At 36.7% G+C, this 23,431-nt stretch overlaps 1 protein-coding gene and 1 long non-coding RNA gene across 11 annotated transcripts; one reads left to right on the forward strand and one right to left on the reverse strand.

Moving 5' to 3' along the window:
• LOC140867410 (aspartic proteinase CDR1-like) lies at positions 1-1,323 on the forward strand. The gene has a single exon (XM_073272478.1). It carries the CDS (start codon positions 1-3, stop codon positions 1,321-1,323), a length of 1,323 nt encoding a protein of 440 aa, XP_073128579.1.
• Positions 1,324-6,205: 4,882 nt separating this feature from the next.
• Positions 6,206-10,985, reverse strand: LOC140888312 (uncharacterized). 10 transcript variants are annotated; one of them, XR_012152085.1, is made up of 8 exons: positions 10,850-10,985; positions 10,022-10,136; positions 9,677-9,836; positions 9,523-9,564; positions 8,597-9,449; positions 7,787-7,939; positions 6,951-6,997; positions 6,209-6,618 (listed from the first exon to the last, which is right to left on the reverse strand). It is a non-coding gene; the product is annotated as an uncharacterized lncRNA (long non-coding RNA). The 10 variants fall into 10 exon arrangements; XR_012152087.1 differs by lacking the exons at positions 6,209-6,618; positions 6,951-6,997 and having other exon boundaries at positions 7,491-7,939; positions 8,597-8,888; positions 9,036-9,095; positions 9,178-9,449; XR_012152083.1 differs by having other exon boundaries at positions 6,206-6,997.
• Positions 10,986-23,431: the final 12,446 nt, after the last annotated feature.

Here is a 23,431-nt window from a genome sequence, read left to right on the forward strand (position 1 = left end):
ATGGCACTGATCAAGATGATTTTGCTTTTGATGACCATCCAAATATTGGAAACTTTTTCCTCCACTGCGCCGCATGCAATCACCTTACAACTCATTCATCGTTATTCTATATTTTCTCCCTTTTACGATAAAAATATTTCCATTGCAGATCGTTGGAACAATGAATTGAAAAGCTCGCAAACCCGGGTGGAGTACTTACAAGCGATGATAAATGTTCGTAGGAGCATGTCAAAATCTGGAGTCACAACTCTCTTATTTCCTTATCCTGGCTTAACTTTTTTGACCGAGGCATACATAGGGAATCCTCGAATCCGCCAGTACTTCATGATGGACACTGGGAGTGATTTATTATGGGTCCGAAGCACACTATGCAATAAGTGCAAGTTTAATTTTAGTAACATATATGATCCATCACTTTCTTTGACTATGCGTAAAGTCCAATGCTATACCCCAGTGTGTATAAATTTTCAAAGCAACGCTATATGTAACCCTGCAGAAGAAAACCCTCTTTGTCATTTTGATATTGAGTATGCGGATGGAATGAGTGTCTTTGGTAATTTGGCCTTGGAAAGGTTCACATTTGTGACACCCAACAAGATAATACAATTAGTTCCGAACATAACATTTGGGTATGCAACTGGAATATCACGAGACAATATGTATGGTATACATGGAATAATAGGCCTCCAAGCAACCAATCCATATGCTTTGGTGTCTCTGTTTGGAAGGAAATTCTCCTACTGCATTGGCAGTATTAGAGATTCTGACTATAAATACAATCACTTGTCCCTTGGCAGCGCAGCAGTTCTTCAAGGTTATTCAACCCCCACAAAAATCAATTATGGTGGTTATCACCTGGTCACCGTCGAAGGAATATCACTCGGTCAAAAACAACTTGAAATCGATGAAAACAAGTATAAGTCCAATGTTGTTATTGACTCCGGCTCCACATTCTCATATGTGGAGGAAATTGGATATGAATCGATATTGGACGAGGTGGATAACTTGATGGACGGAATCCTAAATTCTGTGAATATTGGAGATAACGAGCTATGCTACCTTGGTAATATTGATGGAGACCTACAAGGATTTCCTCTTTTGACATTTCATTTTTCCGAAAGAGCTGATTTAGAGATAGGCGTGGATGGCATATTTTATCCTTTCAACGAAACCATCTTTTGCTTAGCCATTCGTAGAAAGATTGGTATAAAATATCCTAATATAATAGGAGTGTTAGCTCAACAATACTACAATGTTGGTTTTGATTTAGATGACAATAGGATTTATTTTCGAAACATTGACTGTGATGCCTTGGAACCATAATGTTAGCTTTGATTTAAATGGAAAAAATATTTTATTTTCGAAACATAGACTGTGATGCATTAGAACCATAATTCTATATTTTAGAGGTATATTTCTGATTCATCGTATCTATTATTCTTATCATATCGATTTCAAAATTAAAAAATTGATAACTTAAATTCTAAAAGTAAAAATATAAATTTATTTCCTTTTATCACATATAAAGATTGTAATATTTATTAATTGTCATGAGATCTGATCATACCGAATAATTTCTACAAAACTCCTCTTTCTAATAAAAACTAGTATTTCACCCGTGCAATGCACGGAATATTATTTTAATAATTAAGGATAAATATTAGTAAGTATTAAAATTTTAAAAAATAAATAAAATGAAAATTAGCTAAATTAATTATATATTATAAAATTAGAAAACAATTTTTTTCCCACAAAGTATATGGTAACTTATTGTTCTTGACAAAAAATAAATATATTTAAAAAATAACTCACCGTCAATAAAATGTGAAAGATAAGAAAAATGGAATTTAAACTAAATCTTCAATGAAGAAATTAATAATTTTCTTACAATGACATTAAATTCTCTATTTTGGAGAGAATCTCTTGATACCATTTTGTCAATGTCTATAAAAAAAATTAAAATGATAAGAAATGTGTTAGATTAATAAAACTTTAGTTAAAAATTATAGCTAATAAAAAACTAAAAAATAAACAAAAAATTATATATAATGTGATATATTCATAAAGCAAGAAGAAAAAACGTAACAAAAATTTTTGTTTAATCGATGACATTCACGTTCTTCAAATCCTTAAAACTCTTGAATTCAAACATCTTCGAAATAAAATATCATCAAAAATCTGGCATACATGTGTTTTAATAATTAATTATATAAATTTGATTTCATGTTTTAGTTTATTTTTTGCAACAATTATGTTTTTAATAGCAAAATGATGCCTTTTTTTTAGGATTACACTTTCTCTATGAAACCATATTTTCATTGTTGCATGTATGCGTGAACTCTATAAAATAGAGAAAAATGTAAATTATACTCACATTTATAGATAGATAAATATGAATAAGAACAATATATATACACATCAACATCATGAAATATGCATTACAACATGAGATCTCCCTTGTTTTTCTACAAATGTAGATTGTAATAACGAACCAATCTTATCTTAAAAACCAATGCAAGATTGAAGTGTATACTTCGAAGATAACTCTAATCAAAATAAAGGAGTCATTTTGTATTTTGATTGAATTATTATGTCATTGTTTTGTATTTGAACACTATTCATATTTTATGTGTGGGTTCAAATCAAATGGTAATTTTCTTGTTTATATGTTAGACTTTTCAAAATTTCATCAATAAAAACGATAAATAATGATATGATATATATAGGCACACACACACACATAAAAATTATTGGTTTATTTCAACCTACCTTACGGGTTTTATCCTGATTTGTCATCTAACAACCCATGATTTTTCATGTCAGCACTATAATATTAATTATGCTACGTGTTGAGATGTAGACCATTGGATATAGGATTTGGGTATTACCCATAGGGTAGGGTCTTATTAACCAAAATTATTGAACATTTCACACATATATATGGTAAACTGCCAAAATTTGATTTGGTAGAATATTACATTATATATATTATATATATATATATATATCATTTATGGAATATTTTGCATATATATTATAAATATATCAAAATCTAAACTGAATCAAGTTTTCAGACCTATTTAACTCCATAAAAAAATGTGTATAACGTTAATATTTATCTCTTTCCTTTTTATAACATAATAATATTTTGAATCAAATTCAAATTTCTAAATTATGTAAAAGAAATAAAAAATTTTGAATTGAAAATTGCTATATTGTAATATTTATTTACACAAAAACTCTCGCGAGACGGTCTTAGGATCAATTTCGTGAGACGGATATTTTATTTGGATTACCCATAAAAAGTATTACTTTTTATGACAAAAATATTACTTTTTATTGTAAATATGTGTAGAGTTGATCTGTCTCATGAATAAAGATTAGTGAGATCGTCTCACAAAAATCCTACTCATTTATTTATAGTATTAATCATTATCTAGTTTTTATTATTAATTTTTTGGCTAATTACATTTCTGTAAAGAAAGTAAATTTGAACCAACTATTTTTGTACATTATATATATATATATATATATATATATATATATATTCATATTTAGAATTGTGAATCAATTTTAAAGTAAGAAAAATTTGAAAACAATTTACGTGTATTAATTATATAAATAGAATTATTTGATTGAATTATTATTTCATGGTTTTATATTTTAAGCATTATTTATATATTTCAAGTATGCTCAAGTCGAATAGTAATATATATATATATATATATATATATAGATATGCAGTTTTATATATATATAGATATGCAGTTTTGCCACATCGGCGGTGCTCATAGAAGTGCTTACGGTGGTTTCTCAGCATATCAAAACTGTATATTAGTTTTGATCACATGAGCAACCACCATGGGAAACTACGTGAGCAACAGCTTACGTGGCACCTTTGACATCCAATGAGTGATTGCCACGTAAGCTGTTGCTCACGTAATTGCTCATGATGGTTGCCCATGTGATCAAAACTATATATATATATATATATATATATATATATATATATAAGCATAACAAATTAACTGAAATTAAAATTTATTGATAACGTCTAATTAAATTTCAAATTTTTAACTGAAAATTGATACGTTGCCATGTATATCATTTATGAAAGTTTTCACAAATATATAAACACAAAAAATTAACGGAAATTAAAAATAGTGATGACACAATATCAAATTTCAAAATGTGAACAAAATATTGGTATATTATCATATATAGCGTTTATAAAAATGTTCACACACATATATAGACAAAACAAAATTAACTAAAATTAAAAATAGTGATAAATCCGATGAAATTTCAAATTTTGAACAAAAAATGGGTACATTATCATATATTGTATTTATGAAAATTTTCATTATGAACATAAAAAAAATTAACTTAAATTTGAGACATTATTATATATATAAATTATGGATATTTTCACATATATTTGGATCCACAAAAATTAAATGAATTTTTTTAAATTCAACCGTATTTTTATCTATATTTTAAATAAAAGAATTAATTTTTTTTTTCATTATGAAAAAACTATTTTAAATTTTGTTTAAATTTAATCATATTTTTATATGTATTTTTAGATAAAAGTGTCTATCACTCGTAATATCATTTTTTTAGATTTCAATATTATCTATATCTATAATTTTAAATTTAATATTATCTTTATTTGTATTTATGCATTTATATTTTTTGAATGAAAAGATAAAAAGGAAACAATTGCATTGTTGAATTGGCAAGATTATCTTGGAAACTTCGTTCAAAAAAAAAAAAAATAGAATATCTTGGAAACATGTAAGAATGCATGGAAGGGATAGGATGATAATTTTTTATTTTTTATTTTTGAAAGGATGTAATTTTTTTTTTGAAGGAATGTAATTTTTTTTGTTGAGAAAAGAGAGGATGGTAATTTAATATATGTATAAGTCTTATTTTGACATATATATTAGGATGATAATTTTTTATTTTTTATTTTTGAAAGGATGTAATTTTTTTTTGAAGGAATGTATTTTTTTTTTGTTGAGAAAAGAGAGGATGGTAATTTAATATAATATTTTACTATTCAACCAATGATTTTTAATTTTAAGAAAAATTAAGAAAAGTTTTTTACAGCTTGTATTTCCTTTTTTATCCAAACATTTAGGCGGGAACTTTCTAATTTTGGCAACAACTCCGCTTTTATATATACTAGCTACAGTGGCACACGCTATGCGTGTGTAACTAATAAAATGTGATAGTATCAATTGTAGAAAAAAAATTAGATAGATGATAAGAAATCAAAGAAATTCACTATAATGAAGCATAAAAATTTGACTGAGATATGAAAGAGAAAAAAAAAACAGTAGCAACACACCCTTGCATTGGAGAAAAAACTTTCTATTTTTGCTTGATATTTTTGGCTCTCAGAATTGGACAATTGAATTATTTTCTACTTAGTGGAAAAAAGCTGTTATGCAGACATGAGAAGGTGAGAGAGAGAATGAAATAGGTAGATGGAGGTAAAACGTGAAAAAAGAGTTAAAGTGAGGGTAAAATGGGAAAAAAAACATGATGTCATCTTGTCATACCAAATATGGTTATTATATACCCATCAAGTATTATAATATAGTATAGATATAGATATAGATATAGATATAGATTATATATATTTTATTTATTTTAAAACCGTGTAAATATATAATTTATTTAAAATCACTATATCTTATCCTTCACTTTCAAAAGTTATTCTCTCACCAAATTGAAAATTCAAAAATACAAAAATTTTATCTTTAAAAATTATATAGTTTTTATAATTTCATCATTGTTATTTAGATAATAATAATTAAAAACTTTATCAAAATAATCGTAAATATTTATTTATTAATTAATGAAAATTGTACCATCGTTATGAGTGCGTACGTATATCACAATCGAGTGGTTTTTTTATATATAGATCACAATTGACCTGCTAATGATCAATGATATGACTCGTGCCACTACTCATCCAAACATATATAAAAATTGTACAATCAATGTACAATTTTATTTTAAATAAAAAAGTTACCTACCATGCACAGAACAGAACAATATACGCACATGCATTTGAAAAACGTACAGCAATAAAATTCAAGATTCCAAAAAAAAAAAAGGATAGACTTCAATCTTTAACGATCTAATATTGAGTTCTACAAGATCTAAATTACACGAAATCAATTCAAATTAACTTTCTCTATATATAAGTCACAACTTGATCAAGAGTATGTATATATATATATATATAATCAAGAAGAGAGAGGCAAAAAAACAAAAAAATAAACATGAAAGCCCTCAGATTAATTGCTACAATATTAATGGCATTCATGATGACTGCAGCATTCATATTCCCCATGGCTACGTCGTCATATTATTTTCTGAAACGTCCGAAAATAACTCATATTATGTATAACTACTTCAACCAAACTTGCAAAAGATATTACCATTTGGGATCTCAACAAGGCTACGATTTGCGTATGTTCTGTCAAGAATTCCCCCAATTCATGCAGAATCGCACCATGATTATTATCAGGAATTCCCCTGCTGCTATATTTCTTTGGAGCACATATTCCGAAAGTGTTGATGCTTGCGACAACTTTCTATCTGCCGTGGAAAATAAGTGCTCTCTTTACTATCATTCTGATGTTTAATTATTTTCTCTTTCACGCGTTTTAGAACCTTTGTTTTTTTTTATAATTTTTGTATATATATATATATATGGTCGCATGTTATAATATATCTTGAATTTAAATTCTCAGTCTACAAAGTATAATAATTTTTGTTATATGAATTAATAATTTGTGAGTTTTTTATGTGTATATATATATGTGTGTGTGTGTTGTCTTATGTTGTTAAAGACCCCAACCAGGAAAGGAAGAAACTTCACAGAAAAATAATGGTGATGCTGGTCCACGGCTACATGCCTGGACTTGTACCTTATTTCAGTTTCTCTGTTGCTTCTTGTGTTTCTTCAGCCAGTATACTGTAGGCAGAAAATAAAATCATGAGCTAAATTATTATAATTAATCAATATTCTAAGAGAGTGCAAGGGTACTGTTAATCAATATTGTGTTTTTGTGTATTTTCTACTTCAAATTTTAGCATCTATCTTATAATGCATCCTCGCAAAAATACGGCACTGATCAAGATGATTTTGCTTTTGATGACCATCCAAATATTGGAGACTTTTTCCTCCACTGTGCCCCGTGCAATTAATCACCTTACAACTCATTCATCGTTATTCTATCGTTTCTCCGAAAAAAATATTTCCAGATCGTTGAAAAGCTCGCAAACCCGCACTACAAGAAAAACGCTAAAAGACAACGGATTTTATCCATTGTCATAGGGGGTAAAAAACTGTTGAAACTAATGGTGTTGTTAAAAACACGCTCAACGACCGTTGTCGTAGTAAAAAACTTTCGTTTTCCATTTAAAAAACAAAAAAAAAAATAAAAATTAATCTACAAATTTCAATATTATAAATAAACCAAAATTTAAAATTTCAAAAATAAAATTTCATATACAATATTTTAGTATTAAAAATTATTCGAAATTAAATTCTAATGCAATGCATACTATAGAAAAATACAAAAAATTAAATATATTTCGATGGAATCAAATGTAGCTTTCAGATGAATCCTTGGACAACCCAGTAAAGCGCACCTCGGTTGCGCTCAGTTGCTCACTCATCTCTTGGAGCAGAATCTAAGGCTAAACTTTATTAGTTACAAGAGATTTAAATAATGAATGAAAGAATATACATGTTAAGTACCTTGTAAAAGTTCTTTGAAACAAGGCCATCATTTTCAGAAGCACTCAATTCTTGCACAATCTTTCGAGCCCTATGCTGATAGCTTGCATTTCCTCTGCCAAATACTTCAACTGCAGAGTTCACAATATTCGAACTATTTCTCAAATCTGAAACCTGAGTAAATGGAGAAGAGAAATATAAGTTCTAGAAGAAAATTTCATATTTTAACGGGTCACAATTAAGAGGAGGATAAACATAGGATGTAAGGAATTGCACTTTCTTCTGAACATTAATGTTTATAAAAGCAATAATCAATAACAAAAATTTGTCCAAATTTTGAATTAATTTAAAACTTTCCCCGTGTGTTTTACTCAGATTTCCACCTTAACTGCATCACTTAAAAAAACAAAAGAAGCATCCAATGATCAAACTCCAAACTTCTTAGTCAACAACAAGTAACAATTAAAGGAACCACATTTGATGACACAACCATTTAGATTATATTCTCGTGTCTATACAAAAGAAAGAACATCGAAAATTTTAATTTATATCATAACATATCCACCTGTCTGTAAGAGAAATAAAATGTAAAATTATATATAGTGTCAAGAGGATAGTATTGGTAAATCATTTAGAAAACTTCTTCTCTCAAAAATTTGGAGACTACCGTACATTAACATAATTCTTATCAATGCAATTCTTTTCTTTATATCGCCACGAATGTCAAGGAAATGGAACACGGAAGCAAACAATCATAGCCCAATACAAGAAAATTCAAGACTACAAACAAAAAGACACAGAACAGAGGAGAAGAAAGGAAAAGAAAATTACATTATTTTCGAGTCGTTGAATGCGTCAAACAGCAATTAAGCGCTTTTTGGTCCATTTTCCGATAACCTATGCTGCCACAGCAAGTCAAATTACGCGAAAGAAGTAATTTGATTCGCATAACAGTAGAAGAATCCGATGAAATAGATGTGGGGTTGGATATCTGAGCCTAGGTTATTGACATAAACACATGCGCACAAATGTGCATGAAATCAGCGTGTCGCGGAAGTCCACGAATAGCCAAAACTGTTATCTCTGCTCATGCTTGTGTTTCATTAGCAATGGATGTCTGAGCCTAGGTTGTTGACATATAAACATTTAAATATTTGTTAATTGTTAATTTATCACAGGTAGACATATATAAAATAACATAACGGCCTCGTTTTATATTTCATGAAATTCAACAATTCCCAACAACCAATTGTGAGAATTCTAAATATACCTTTAACCATTTCTTCACCTGTTTCCAAAAATAAACAAATGGTCACAATTATTCCCGTAGCTGTAGCAAGAACAAGTTCATATGACGGAAATGTGTAGGATTACAAATGAAAATAGTCATAAAAAGAAAGAGAGAAAAATACCAGGAGGCTTTCGCAGGTTGGCTGGCGCCATGCATTTGTCATCATCCCTCGATTTTTTTTCAAAAACCTTTTGAGGAAGCCCAGACGAGAGAAAGCTCTGGTTTTTTATAATCTTTTCCCGTCAAGACTAGATTTTGCATTTGTCTTAGAGCTCCTCCACAGTAAACTCATGCTGTTGTTACCACAGTAGAGAAAAATGAAGTATCTCTACCTAAATTTACTTCGAGATGGTGAAGTCAATCTAAAAAAAGTTCCAGCCTCTGCTTGTGAAACTGGAAATGAACTGGAATAAATATACAACAAAACAACTAAATAATCAGTAAAAATTGCAATAAAATGACTTACCATCCGAACATGAATCTGGAAGATACTTGGCTTGGTCGGTACCTTAGCAGAAACAGATAATAATTTTAGATATTAAGATTCAACCTTTAAAAAATCGACAGATTCACGAGGTTGTGTATGCATGAGTATACAGACAAATAAAACTGTTGCATACTCTGAAGCAGCACGGATAATAGGCAAGAAATCGACAGCATCCACCACAAATACTACACTAGCTGCCCGAGGCAAGAACTCATCTAATTTGGGTTGAAGCCGCAAATGGCCAGGAATATCGAAAACATGAATAGGCTTTATTTTTCCTTTATGCCGAGCAGCTGAAATAAGTTTCAGAGGGATTAAATATCTCAGTTTTACAGGAAAAAGCATGATAACAAATCTACACTCCAAACTAAATGATCCAAACAGTAAGTTCACAGAATATTAGTATTACCTTATTTCATATTAAGATTCAAAATTACTATTCAAACACCTCATATTTACAGATATTAAACAGTATTACCTTAGTCACCTATGAATGTAGAACAAAAGTTCCTTCATTTGGTTCCAGTGAAGTCACAGTACCCTGATGAGAGGATCCGTCTTGGATGGAGCTATTGGAAGGAATGAGCTGTATGCTAATATTGAAACGACATGGAGCACCTTGTTAGGAACTGTAAAACTCTTTTACTTGACATAAGACAACACATTAATCACCTTCTCTTCCTTGAATTACAGACTGAAGCCAAAAGGGCATCGAAATTCGAAATGTTTTGTAGGATCAAGAAATCAAAATAGCAGAGGCATTTATCAAGAATTGGTCTTTGTTTTCCTGCTTTCGTACAAGTTCTATGGGATTCTAGCAAATCTATACAATCAACTTGGAAACACACAAATTTTGCTAGGCATGGGTTCGGTGGGGAATTCGAATCCTTGGGCAAATCAAAGTACAGATTACTGGCAGTAGACTAGCTGGGATTCGGGAGGAGCCCCAAGCCCACAGATTCTCTCTATACTCTAAGGGAGCAAGTGGACATGATAGAAATATCTGTGATGGAGCCACACAAGGTCAAGTGTTTCCACATCGTGGCCCATTCACTGGGCTGCATTTTGGCATTTGCGCTTGCGGTGAACCATCCAAACTCGGTCAAGTCTCTCACCCTACTCGCGCCGAATCATCTCTACACTACAAGAATGCTTCAAAAATTTGTTACTCGTCGCCTACAACACTCATTCCCAGTGGTCTTGGTGCCCGAGTCACCCTCCCCACCCACATACGATTAATTTCCTTAAATACTGAAAATTAGGTTTTTGTAAGGGGCATCGATCGAAACAGGGCAGACTTACTTACTAGCAACAGAGTAGCTCCAATTATGGCGTACAACTGAGAGAGGGAAGCTTGCGACGAGGTGGGGGCGGCTAGGGCGAGGGCGTTGGAGAATCGACGGTGAGAGCTTCCGCGAGCGACGAGGAGAGAATAAGAGAAGATATTGTGTACGTATGAATACAAGTGTTAAATATTTTTTACACATATTTCAAATAAAAAATAAAATATAATCTATTACAACATAAAATAATAAAGAGAACAACGGGTTTCTTGATTTGTTGTCGTAGGCTATATAAAAAAATGCTCTCAAAGACAACGAATTTTAAAATCCGTTGTGGTAGGCCATAAAAAACACGTTCATAGACAACAGATATTAAAATCCGTTGTCGTAGGTCATAATCTGTTGTCTTTTTTTATCAAAATAAGACAAAAAGTCATACTCTGTTGTCGTTTTTTTTTTTTTTTTTTTTTATCAAAATAAGGCAAACAACAACACTTTTTATTAAATCCATTGTGAAAGGTTATAAGACAACGATTTTTACACAAAACCGTTGTCTTTTATATTTGTTGTACATCAAATTTGTTGTAGTGCCGGGTTGAGTAATTACAAGCGATGAGAAATGTTCGTAGGAGCATGTCAAAATATGGAGTCACAACTCTGGCTTAACTAACTTTTTTGTAATCCTCGAATCCGCCAGTATTTTTTTGACCGAGGCATACATAGGTAATCCTTGAATCCGCCAGTACTTCATGATGGACACTGGGAGTGATTTATTATGGGTTCGGAGCACCCTATGCAATAAGTGCAAGTTTAATTTTAGTACATATATGATCCATCACTTTCGTCGACTTTCCGTGAAGTGCGATGCTATACCCGAGCATGTATAAATTTTCAAAACAACGCTATATGTAACCCTGCAGAAGAAAACCCTCTTTGTCATTTTGATATTGAGTATGCAAATGAAATGGGTGTCTCTGGTAATTTGGCCTTGGAACGGTTCACATTTGTGACACCCAACAAGATAATACAATTTGTTCCGAACATAACATTTGGATATGCAACTGGCATATCACGAGACAATATGTAGGGTATACAAGGAATAATTGGACTCCAAGCAACCAATCCATATGCTTTGGTGTCTCTATTTGGAAGGAAATTCTTGTATTGCATTGGCAGTATTAGAGATTCCGACTATAAATACAATCACTTGTCCCTTGGCAACGCAGCAGTTGTTCAAGGTTAATATTCAACCCCAAAAAGATTCTGTTATTGAGGTTATCACCTGGTCACTGTCGAAGGAATATCACTCGGTTAAAAAAACAACTTCAAATCGATGAAAGGAATTATAAGTCCAATGATGTTATTGTTAAAATTATACTTCTATCAGATTGAATAATAATAGAGAAGAGATCGGATCGAATAGTACAGATCAGATGAGCTCGGTGATCAGATGAGTTCATGGTGCAGATCGAATACTGGGATCAGATCGATGTGATGGTCAGATGAGTTCATGCAGATAGATTGCTCGAGTACTGTGACTTGGTTAGAAGTCAGATGAAGTTTCCAAAGAGCTGGAAGCTTGAAGGCAGATCAAAGCAGATCGAAGTACGAGGGCAGATCAGACTGATGAATGAAGGCTTATTCGGATGAACCATGTTGACTTTGTAATTGGGCCGTAAGTTACTGTTGACCTAAAGCCCAAGATGAAAGTCGATTTTATTCTCTATGGCCCCGTTTGGTTTCAAAAGTCAGGCCAAAAAAGCATTTTTTTAAGTGCTTTTCAGTTAACAAGGTGTTTGTTTGACCAAAAAAGTGCTTAAATAAGCATTTTTTTAAGTCAAAATTAGAGCTTTTTTAAAAGCCAAAAATTGTAGCTTTTAAAAGCACTTATTTTAAAAAATCTCTACAAAATCCAAACGGGCTCTATATATACAGATGGAAGCTGGCCGCAACGAGTAGAACAGAAAAAAACAAATTATTCAGAATATATTGAGAGAAGAAAAGAGAGATTTCGGAGGAGAGAAACAAGCAAAGATTGTGACGGGAAGAATTCAAGGCTGCAAAGCTTGAATTGAGTCTGTATCTAGCTTGAGAGTTTTCGTTGTCCATCTCTGTAATAAGCTCTGGTTTTTGAGCTTGGTTGTTTCTGTTGGTAATTAATAAAAGTGTTGTGTTGCTCTCCCGTGGACGTAGGCAAATCTTTGTCGAACCACGTAAACTGTAGTAGCCCGTAACCAAAATCAGTGATTAAGAAATTAATCATAATTACTTGGGAAGCGTTCGAAAGCTCCGAAGGCAGGATCGGAAGCTCAGAACAAGATCAGAATCTCCGAAAGTGAGTTCGGAAGCTCCGAACAGGATCGGAAGCTCCGATCGAATTACGTCAGGCATGACGTGTGGCAGGATCGGAAGTTCCTATCACCTCTATCCGAAGTCAACTAGTGAGATTTTGACACGTGACAGATAAGCGAGATCGAAAGCTCTGATGTCGGGATCGGACGTTCCGATCGAGGAACGGAGGTTCCGATCGTCGTCTATAAATAAGGGGTGCCGAGCTCACATTTGAGTACACCAATTCCTCTCTTCTCTCTCAATTCCTTAGCTTCTAACTCAAATCTAGGGAATTCTAGGCGTCCTGTGGGGAATCCGGAAGTGGCATAGCGATCCAGGCGTCGTAGCGGAGCTGTGGCCTAGTTTTGAGGCACTCGACATTAAAGGGTAACGACGGACGAAGGTATAGCTTTTGCTTTCTATAAATATTTAGAAGTATGCAATAGCTTAGTTAAGGCTTTTAGAGCACTTTAATGATAGTAGTATCATTTGGCAGTGTAGAGCAGACTATAGGCGTGGACCTAGAGTTGGTAGAGCTTGCACTGATTTGAGGTACGAAAGTACTGTTCGAGATATCCCGACTGAGTATGCATGTATTATGTGACTGCATGATTTATATGTCATGATTTAGGCTGCATTCATTTGCATATTGAGCTATCTCCTTCGAGATGTCTATTAGTAGGATTGTACCCTATCCTGTTAGTGGATGAACTTCCATGGCTTTGGGTCCGGTAAATCCACTGGTATTAAGGTATGGGAGCCACCTCCTGAAGCGACGGTACAACGTGCTACATACCAGGGCCCGGTCTGTCTATGTTATCTGATCCTTGACCTCAAGTTTATAAGGAGTTCACTTTGCATGCATGTATACTCATACTCTCGTACTGAGAATTTTATGCTCACGTCTCGTACTCTGTGTTTTTGGACACCCTATTCCATGGGGTAGGTATGCGATTGGACGAGGCGGGTGGATCCAAGAGGGGCTAGGCAGTGGTTGGCCAGCTGGAGCTTCGCCTAGGTTTTATTCTGTTGTTATTGGATTGATACAAACTGTTCGATTGGGTTGTATTATTATTTGGGTATTTACAGATTCCTTGCCTTGGGATTGTATAATATTTATGGTTTCTGCAGTTTTATTCTGATATCCGTTTAATTAAGTTAATTGCATGCCTAAGTTCTGTTTAGTAGGTGATCCAGGTAAGGGTCACTACATTTATGGTATCAGAGCATGCAAAGTATTCTTGGGATTTAGATTCTACATAAGATAACCGTTAGGTTAATTTTGTAGATGGTAGATCGTGACGACCAGAGTTCTCATGGCAGTATTGGTGTGCGTTGGGGTGATGCCGACCGGGAGCCTCGTCGGGAACGCCGCCATCGTCATCGAGATGAGGACCGTTTCAGTGTACGTCGATTCTTGCAGATGGGGCCTAAGCCCTTGGTTGGAGGTTAGTCTCCGGATGATGCGGAGAACTGGTTAGACCGCATGGAGACGACTTTTCAGACTTTCCAATGCACCGATGAGCAAAAGATGGAGACCCTTGGTTATCTTCTGGATGGACGTGTGCGCAGGTGGTGGAGGTTTACTTCTGCACCTTTTGTTGCGGCGAGAGGAGTGGCCACCTGGGCCGAGTTCCGCACAGCTTTTCAGAAGCTGTATTTTCCTCCTGCACTCCGTCAGTCGAAGGCGGGCGAGCTACTGAGTCTGCGACAGGGAGCCATGTCTATTGATGAGTATCAACAGAAGTTCTTTGATCTGTTATCCTATTGCCCCGAGATTGTCGACAGCTCCGAGATGAAGTATAATCTGTTCCTTCAGGGCCTTAACCCTGAGATCCATGACCGTGTGGCGGTTGGTGACGACAAGTCCTACAAGGGTTTGGTGAGCCGTTGTCACCAGGCGGAGGACATCATTCTACAGAACAGGTCTTTCTCTCAGTCGAGACCTGCTAGTTCTTTGGGTCCCCTTGCCCAATCTTTCAAGAAGTCTGGATCTACTTCTTCTTCCTCTGGCTCTGCTGGTGTTGTCCGTTTCGGAAAGAAGGACAAGTGTGATCACTGTGGGAAGAACCATCCATCCAAAAAGTGCCGTAGAGCTTCTGGAGCTTGTTTTCGTTGTGGAGAGACTGGTCATATCCGGAGGGATTGTTCACTATCTGGGGGAGGCGGTTCTGGTTCTGGTTCAAGATCTGGTTCTCAGGCCACCGTTCAGCAGAGGTCGCAGGGACAGCCTGCTGGGAGTTCTCATTTGAGGCCACGAGCTTCTGGCCAGGTGTTTGCCCTGAGACATGATCAGGCAGTGGAGGAGAATGAGAAAGTCATCGCAGGTACATTTCTGCTTTATGGTATACCTGCTCTTATACTTATTGACACTGGTGCATCTCATTCCTTCATTTCTGCACGTTTTGTTAAGAGACATAAGTTACCATGCATTGCACTAGACGTAGTGATGTCTGTTTCTACTCCGACGGGCCAATCTGCTTTGGCTAAGCGTCTAGTGATGGGTTGCCCTTTAGAGTTCGAGGGGAACATTCTGTGGACTGCTATCAGAGATTAGTACGCTTTCATCCGGAGGGGAGTGATAACTGGTTTTTCTATGGTAAGGGAGCGCGACCCCCGATACCTTTTGTATCAGCTTTGAGAGCCTGTCGAGCTCTAGAGTCTGGCGGGGAAGGCTACCTTATCTATGCAGTTGATTTGTCTGCTGAGAGTATTGGGATAGAGAGTATTCCTGTTGTGGATGAATTTTCAGATGTATTTCCTGATGAGATTCCGGGTTTTCCTCCTGTTAGGGAAGTCGAGTTTGACATAGAGTTGATGCCTGACACTTCTCCTATTTCTCGAGCACCGTATCGTCTGGCTCCATCAGAGATGCGTGAGTTGAAGAATTAGCTACAGGATTTTTTGGACAAGGGTTACATTCGTCCTAGTGTATCTCCTTGGGGAGCTCCTGTTTTTTTTGTAAAAGAGAAGGATGAGTCGATGCGGCTGTGCATTGACTATCGGCAGCTGAATCGAGTCACTGTGAAGAACAAGTATCCTTTGCCTCGTATTGATGACTTGTTTGATCAGCTGTAGGGCACTTCAGTTTACTCCAAGATTGACTTGAGATCTGGGTATCATCAGTTGAGAGTCCGAGATCAGGATGTAGCCAAGACTGCATTCCGTACTCGCTATGGGCATTACGAGTTTCTAGTGATACCATTTGGTTTGACTAATGCGCCGGCTATATTCATGGATCTGATGAACCGTGTCTTTAGGGAGTATTTAGACAAGTTTGTCGTGGTCTTCATTGACGACATATTGGTGTATTCGCGTAATACGGAAGAGCATGTTTCTCACTTGCGGTTGGTACTGCAGACTCTTTGGGATGAGCAGTTGTACGCCAAGCTGAGCAAGTGTGAGTTCTGGATGGATCGAGTGGTCTTTCTTGGCCATATCATATCCAGGGAGGGGATTTCTGTTGATTCAAGCAAGATTGAGGCGGTGCTTAATTGGTCGCGACCGACGACGGTTGCTGAGATCCGTAGCTTTCTGGGTCTAGCAGGATATTATCGTCGCTTCATTTTGAATTTCTCTCAGCTAGCTCGACCTTTGATGCAGCTTACCCGCAAGGGTGTGGATTTCGAGTGGTCTCCGAGTGTTAGGAGAATTTCTGTGAGCTTCGACGGCGGTTGACTTCTGCGCCGGTGTTGGCATTACCGTCAGGATCTGGAGGGTATGTGGTATACACTGATGCTTCTCTTCAGGGGTTAGGTTGTGTCCTGACTCAGAATAGGAATGTGATCGCATACGCTTCTAGACAGCTGAAGCTTCACGAGGACAACTACCCAGTTCATGATTTTGAATTGGCAGCCATTGTGTTCGCTTTGAAGATCTGGCGTCATTATCTGTATGGCGAAAAATTTGAGATCTTCACCGACCATAAGAGTTTCAAGTATTTGTTCACTCAGGCGGAGTTGAACATGAGACAGAGACGTTGGATGGACTTGCTTAAGGACTATGATTGCGAGATTAAGTACCATCCGGGAGCTTCTAATCTCACCACTGATGCATTGAGTCTCAAGGTGCGACTATCCGCACTTCAGACTTGTTCGATGTCTAGTGCGATCAGTGACTGTTGTACTTCAGGATATACTTTCAAGCATAAGAAAGGGTATCCAAATGTTTGCGATATTATCTGAGCCAGCTTTGTATTCACGGATTCAAAATGCTCAGATGTCTGATTCGAAAACCCAGCGTTTAGCTCGTCTAGCTAACGAGGGTAGCTCGTCTGGATTTCACTATCAGTCAGATGGCTTTCTGTGTTTGTCTGGTAGGCTTGTGATTCCGCAGGATGTAGAGTTGCAATAGCAGATTTTGTCTCAGGCGCATCGCACTAAGTTGAGTATTCATCCTGGAAGCAACAAGATGTACAAGGATCTACGTACTCGTTTTTGGTGGAAGGGAATGAAACGCAGTATTTATCAGTTTGTTTCGAGATGTTTGGTGTGTCAACAGGTCAAGGCAGAGCACCGATGACCTGAAGGATTGCTTCACAGTCTGCCTATTCCTGAATGGAAATGGAAGTTTATCACAATGGACTTTGTGACCCATTTGCCGATATCCCCGAGGAACTGTGATGCTATCTGGGTTGTGGTGGACCGACTCACCAAGTCAGCGCATTTCATTGCCTATAGCCGGGAGTACAATGTGGATCGTATGGCTCGGTTGTACATTCAAGAGATCGTTCGACTTTATGGAGTGCCTGTGAGCATTGTCAGCGATCGGGACCCCAGGTTTACTTCTAGATTCTGGGGGAGTGTTCAGTGTGCAATGGGTACTACTCTCAGTTTGAGTACTGACTATCATCTGGAGACTGATGGTCAGTCAGAGCGCACTATCCGTACTTTGGAGGATATGCTTAGAGCGTGCGTCATGGGTTTTGGTCCAGCCTGGCAGGATCATTTGCCATTGATCGAGTTCGCGTACAACAACAACTATCATACTAGCATTGGGATGGCACCTTTTGAGGCGTTGTACGGGCGACGTTGTCGTACTCCACTCTTCTGGGAAGAAGTGGGGGAGAGACAGGCTGAGGGACCGGAGTTTATCCAGCAGGCGGTAGACATTGTTGATCAGATCAAGAAACGGATTAAGATTGCACAGGATCGTCATGACAGCTATGCTAACACCAAGAGTAGGCCTTTGCAGTTCGATGTCGGGGAGAAAGTGTTTCTGAGAGTGTCACCTTTTCGCAAAATTCTCAGATTTGGCCTTAAGGGCAAGTTGTCTCCCAGATTTATCGGTCCGCTTGAGATCTTGGAGAGTATTGGCGATTTGGATTATCGACTAGCTTTGCCACCGCATCTTTTCAGTATTCACGACGTGTTCCACGTATCTCTGTTGCGACGGTATGTGGCAGATGAGTCTCATATTCTGCAGCGGTCTGAGGTTCAGGTGAGCAAGGATTTGACCTATGTTGAGAAACCTATTCGTATCCTGGATTATAAGGATAAGGTTTTGCGGAACAAAGTCATTCCTCTGGTTTTAGTTCAGTGGCAGCGCCGAGGCACTGAGGAAGCTACTTGGGAGCTTGAGGACAGAATGCGTGAAGACCATCCTGAGTTGTTTTGATTTCATTCTTAAAGTTGTATTCAGTTGCAAACTCTGTAAACGTTTGATTTGAATAAAGAATGTTTCTGATTTCTGTATTACATTCAGTACTTAAGATCTGATTTCGAGGACGAAATATCTTAAGTGGGGGAGAATGTAGTAGCCCGTAACCAAAATCAGTGATTAAGAAATTAATCATAATTACTTGGGAAGGGTTCGGAAGCTCCGAAGGCAGGATCGGAAGCTCAAAACAAGATCGGAAGCTCCGAAGGTGAGTTCGGAAGCTCCAAAGGAGCGATCGGAAGCTCCGATCAAATTACGTCAGGCATGACGTGTGGCAGGATCGGAAGTTCCGATCACCTCTATCCGAAGTCAACCAGTGAGATTTTGACACATGGCAGATAAGCGAGATCGGAAGCTCCGATGTCGGGATCGGACGTTTCGATCGTGATCGGACGTTCCGATCGAGGAACGGAGGTTCCGATCGTTGTCTATAAATAGGGGGTGCCAAGCTCACATTTGAGTGCACCAATTCCTCTCTTCTATCTCAATTACTTAGCCTTCTAACTCAGATCTAGGGAATTCTAGGCGTTCCGTGGGGAATCCGGAAGTGGCATAGCGATCCAGGCGTCGTAGCAGAGCTGTGGCCTAGTTTTGAGGCACTCGACATCAAAGGGCTAACGATGGACGAAGGTATAGCTTTTGCTTCTTATAAATATTTAGAAGTATGCAATAGCTTAGTTAAAACTTTTAGAGCACTTTAATGATAGTAGTATCATTTGGCAGTGTAGAGCAGACTATAGGCGTGGACCTAGAGTTGGTAGAGCTTGCACTGATTTGAGGTACGAAAGTACTGTTCGAGATATCCTGACTGAGTATGCATGTATTATGTGACTGCATGATTTATATGTCATGATTTATGCTGTATTCATTTGTATATTGAGCTATCTCCTTCGAGATGTCTATTAGTAGGGTTGTACCTTATCCTGTTAGTGGATGGACTTCCATGGCTTTGGGTCCGGTAAATCCACTGGTATTATGGTATGGGAGCCACCTCCTGAAGCGACTGCACAGCGTGCTACATACCAGGGCCCGGTCTGTCTCTGTTATCTGATCCTTGACCTCGAGTTTATAGGGAGTTCACTTTGCATGCATGTATACGCATACTCTCGTACTGAGCGTTTTATGCTCATGTCTCGTACTCTGTGTTTCTGGACACCCTATTCCATGGGACAGGTTTGCGATTAGACGAGGCGGGTGGATCCAAGAGAGGCTAGGCAGTGGTTGGCCAGCTGGAGCTTCGCCTAGGTTTTATTCTGTTGTTATTGGATTGATACAAACTATTCGATTGGGTTGTATTATTATTTGGGTATTTACAGATTCCTTGCCTTGGGATTGTATAATGTTTATGGTTTCCGCAGTTTTATTCTAATATCCATTTAATTAAGTTAATTGCATGCATAAGTTCTGTTTAGTAGGTGATCCAGGTAAGGGTCACTACATAAACACTTGTGTTGTTTATTGCTTTCGCGTGAGTTGGTTTATTGATTTGTGTGCGTTAGGTTCATCTGATTTCTGGGATTATTGTTCTTATCTGTGTGTGATCGTCTGCATGGTGAATTCTTGATTATTAAATTTCGGATTGATTCCTGATAAGTGCATTTTATGCGCTTATATTGCTTAGTATTTAGCTTGAATCTTGTGTTTGATTGGTAGGTATTATGTGATGTTATGTTGTTTTTGTTGGATGAAGGCAAGAAGAGCCTTGGATTTGATTTGATGGATTTAAGCTAGAAAGAATGGAAGAAAAATCAAAGATCAAGACTTGAAAGATGAAGATAAGAAGAAAATACGAAGCAAAGGCGCGCCCACGCCGCTCTGAATATTGTGAAAAGCGTACATCAGGCGCGCCCGCGCAGTAATACCGAGTGCCCGCGCAGGAATTTGGCGCGCCCGCGCCACTCTGAAGAATGCAAGATGCGAAGAAGCTGCGCGCCCGCGCCATTCCATTGAGCACCCGCGCCGTCGTGCGCAGAATTATTTTTGGAAGAGTTTTATGTTTTGGAAACTCTTGTTTTAATTCCGAGGCTTATCTTTGGACGATTTGTTGCCAAGATATAAGTCTTTTATTAAGTTTAAAAAAAAAAACGCAGACTTTCAATTGGAGTTGAAGATTTATCTCTTGCAAAGACTAGGTTATTTCTGAGAATTCTAGAATTCTGCCTTTTATTATTATTTTTATTTTGTTCTTCATGAATTGTGTTGGCTAGTTCTTAATACTTGGTTAAGAAAGACGAAGCCCTTGATTAATTTATTCGTGAGATTTATGTTTTACAGAGCTTGATTATTGTTGAGTATCAATAATTATTCTGATTTATTTCATGATTGTATATTTGATTATTAGCTTGATCACCTGATAATTCTTATATAAAATCTACTGCTAAATTGGAGTTTGAATCCGTAATTGTTTGAATTATCTGATTTGCGAAGCAACTGCAATTAATAATCGTGCGCTTGTGAGATTAGGAATTGTAGGGATAATAATTGACTAGGCTAAATTCATCCGCTTGTGTATGAGTTGTCTAGATTTATCAGTTTCACTAGTTTGCATGCTATCGTAGGTTTAAATCTAATCTCTTGTATTAGGTTAATTCATTGGTAAGGGTTATCTTAGAACGCTTGTGTCTAGTTAACTACAATTAAGGTGAAACAGGAATTTAATTTCCAATGATGAATATTCAACAGGATTAAATATTTTTAGATAATCGATGATCGAACGAATGAAATCAAGGGTGTAGTTGACTAAAAACCAAGGCTTGTCTCTTATTGAATTTTTCGTTGTGATTTAATTGTGCTTGGTAATTGATAAAATTGCATTCATAATTGTTTTTAAATTTTAGTGGATAAATTTCAAACCAAAAACCCCCTTTTTACTATTTTTGTATTTTTAAAAAACACGAAATTTTACCTTTCCTCGTGGGAACGATCCCTACTCATACTACTGCATGTTTTTATTTATCTGAGTGAGTCGGGTAATTTGGGCGTACACGATAAGTGCTACCAATTCCTAACAAGTGGCGCCGTCTGTGGGAAACCAAGCAAAGATGGTGGGATCAATGAAGTTTGATATTGAGAAGTTTACGGGCAAGAACGATTTCTCGCTCTGGAGGATTAAGATGCGTGCAATCTTGATACAACAAGGATTGGTGGAGGCTCTTAAGAAGAAGGAGGATATGTCCGATGAGATAAAGAACAAGGATGAATTGCTTGAGAAAGCACACAGTGCAATTATTCTCTGTCTGGGAGATAGACCTCTTCGGGAGGTAGCCAGAGAAGAATCTGCTGCGACTGTGTGGCTTAAACTTGAGAATCTAGACATGACGAAATCCCTGGCTAACCATCTGTACATGAAACAGAGGTTGTATTCCTTTGTGATTAAGGATAAGAAGAACCTTGAAGACCAGATCGAAGAATTCACAAAAATATTGGATGACTTGGAGAATATTGAAGTAAAGCTTGAGGATGAAGATCGGGCTTTGATACTTCTGAATGCTCTTCCAAAAGCATATGAAAATTTCAGAGATGCTTTGCTATATGGAAGAGAACAGACGATAACATTGGAAGAAGTTATGTCTGCTATTCAATCCAAGGAACTTCAGAGAAAATCGAACACAAACACTGAATCACATGGAGAAGGTCTTACAGTAAGGGGCAGAAGTGACAAGAGGACATCCAGTGGAAAATACAGGCCAAAGTCCAGATCGAAGAGTCAAGGAAGATACCAGAACAGAAACTTGGGTAATATGAAGTGCTATGCTTGTCAGAAAGTTGGATATCTGCGAAGAGACTGTCCGGAAAGGAAAGGGAAGCAGCAGGATAAACCCAAAGAAGATGGTACTCTGGCCATAGCTTCAGATGGATATGACTCGGCGGAAGTATTGGTGGTTTCTAAAGGTGATCAGAACCACGAGTGGATATTGGATTCAGGATGCTCCTTTCACATGTGTCCTATAAGATCTTGGTTTGAAAAATTGTAGGAATCGGATCAGGGCATGGTACTGTTGGGGAATAATCAATCATGCAGAATAAAGGGCTCTGAAAATATAAGAATAAGGATGCATGATGGGATCGACAGAGTACTCACCAAGGTGAGATATGTGCCCGAGTTGAAGAGAAACTTGATATCATTGGAAACGCTTGATGCTCAGGGATATTCCTTCAAATCAGGAGCAGGTAGTATCTCAGTGACAAAAGGATCTCTGATTGTTATGAAGGCTGTCAAGAGGAACCTCCTATATGTACTACAAGGTGACACGATTATTGAAAGTACAGCAAGTATTCAGGAACAGCAAGACAGAACCAAGCTATGACATCTACGGCTTGGATATGTAAGTGAGAAGGGATTACATGAACTGTCTAAACAGGGTTTGTTAGGTGGAGATAAGATCGAATCACTTGAGCTGTGTGATAGTTGTGCTCTTGGAAAATCAAAAAGAGTATCGTTTGGTCAAGGAAGTCACACAACTGAGCAACCATTGGCCTACATTCATTCAGATCTATGGGGTCCTTCTCGGACAGAAACTCATGGTGGAGGCAGATACTTCATGTTTTTGATAGATGATTACTCGAGGAGAGTATGGATATTCATCTTAAAGACTAAGGATGAAGCATATGACAAG

This window comes from Henckelia pumila, chromosome 1 (assembly GCF_033568475.1).
Source record: "Henckelia pumila isolate YLH828 chromosome 1, ASM3356847v2, whole genome shotgun sequence".
In the NCBI taxonomy this organism is placed as follows: domain Eukaryota; kingdom Viridiplantae; phylum Streptophyta; class Magnoliopsida; order Lamiales; family Gesneriaceae; genus Henckelia; species Henckelia pumila.

Bases quoted from the DNA above. Each gene is read 5' to 3' on its own strand.
- LOC140867410 (XM_073272478.1), top strand. From the start codon at position 1: ATGGCACTGATCAAGATGATTTTGCTTTTGATGACCATCCAAATATTG.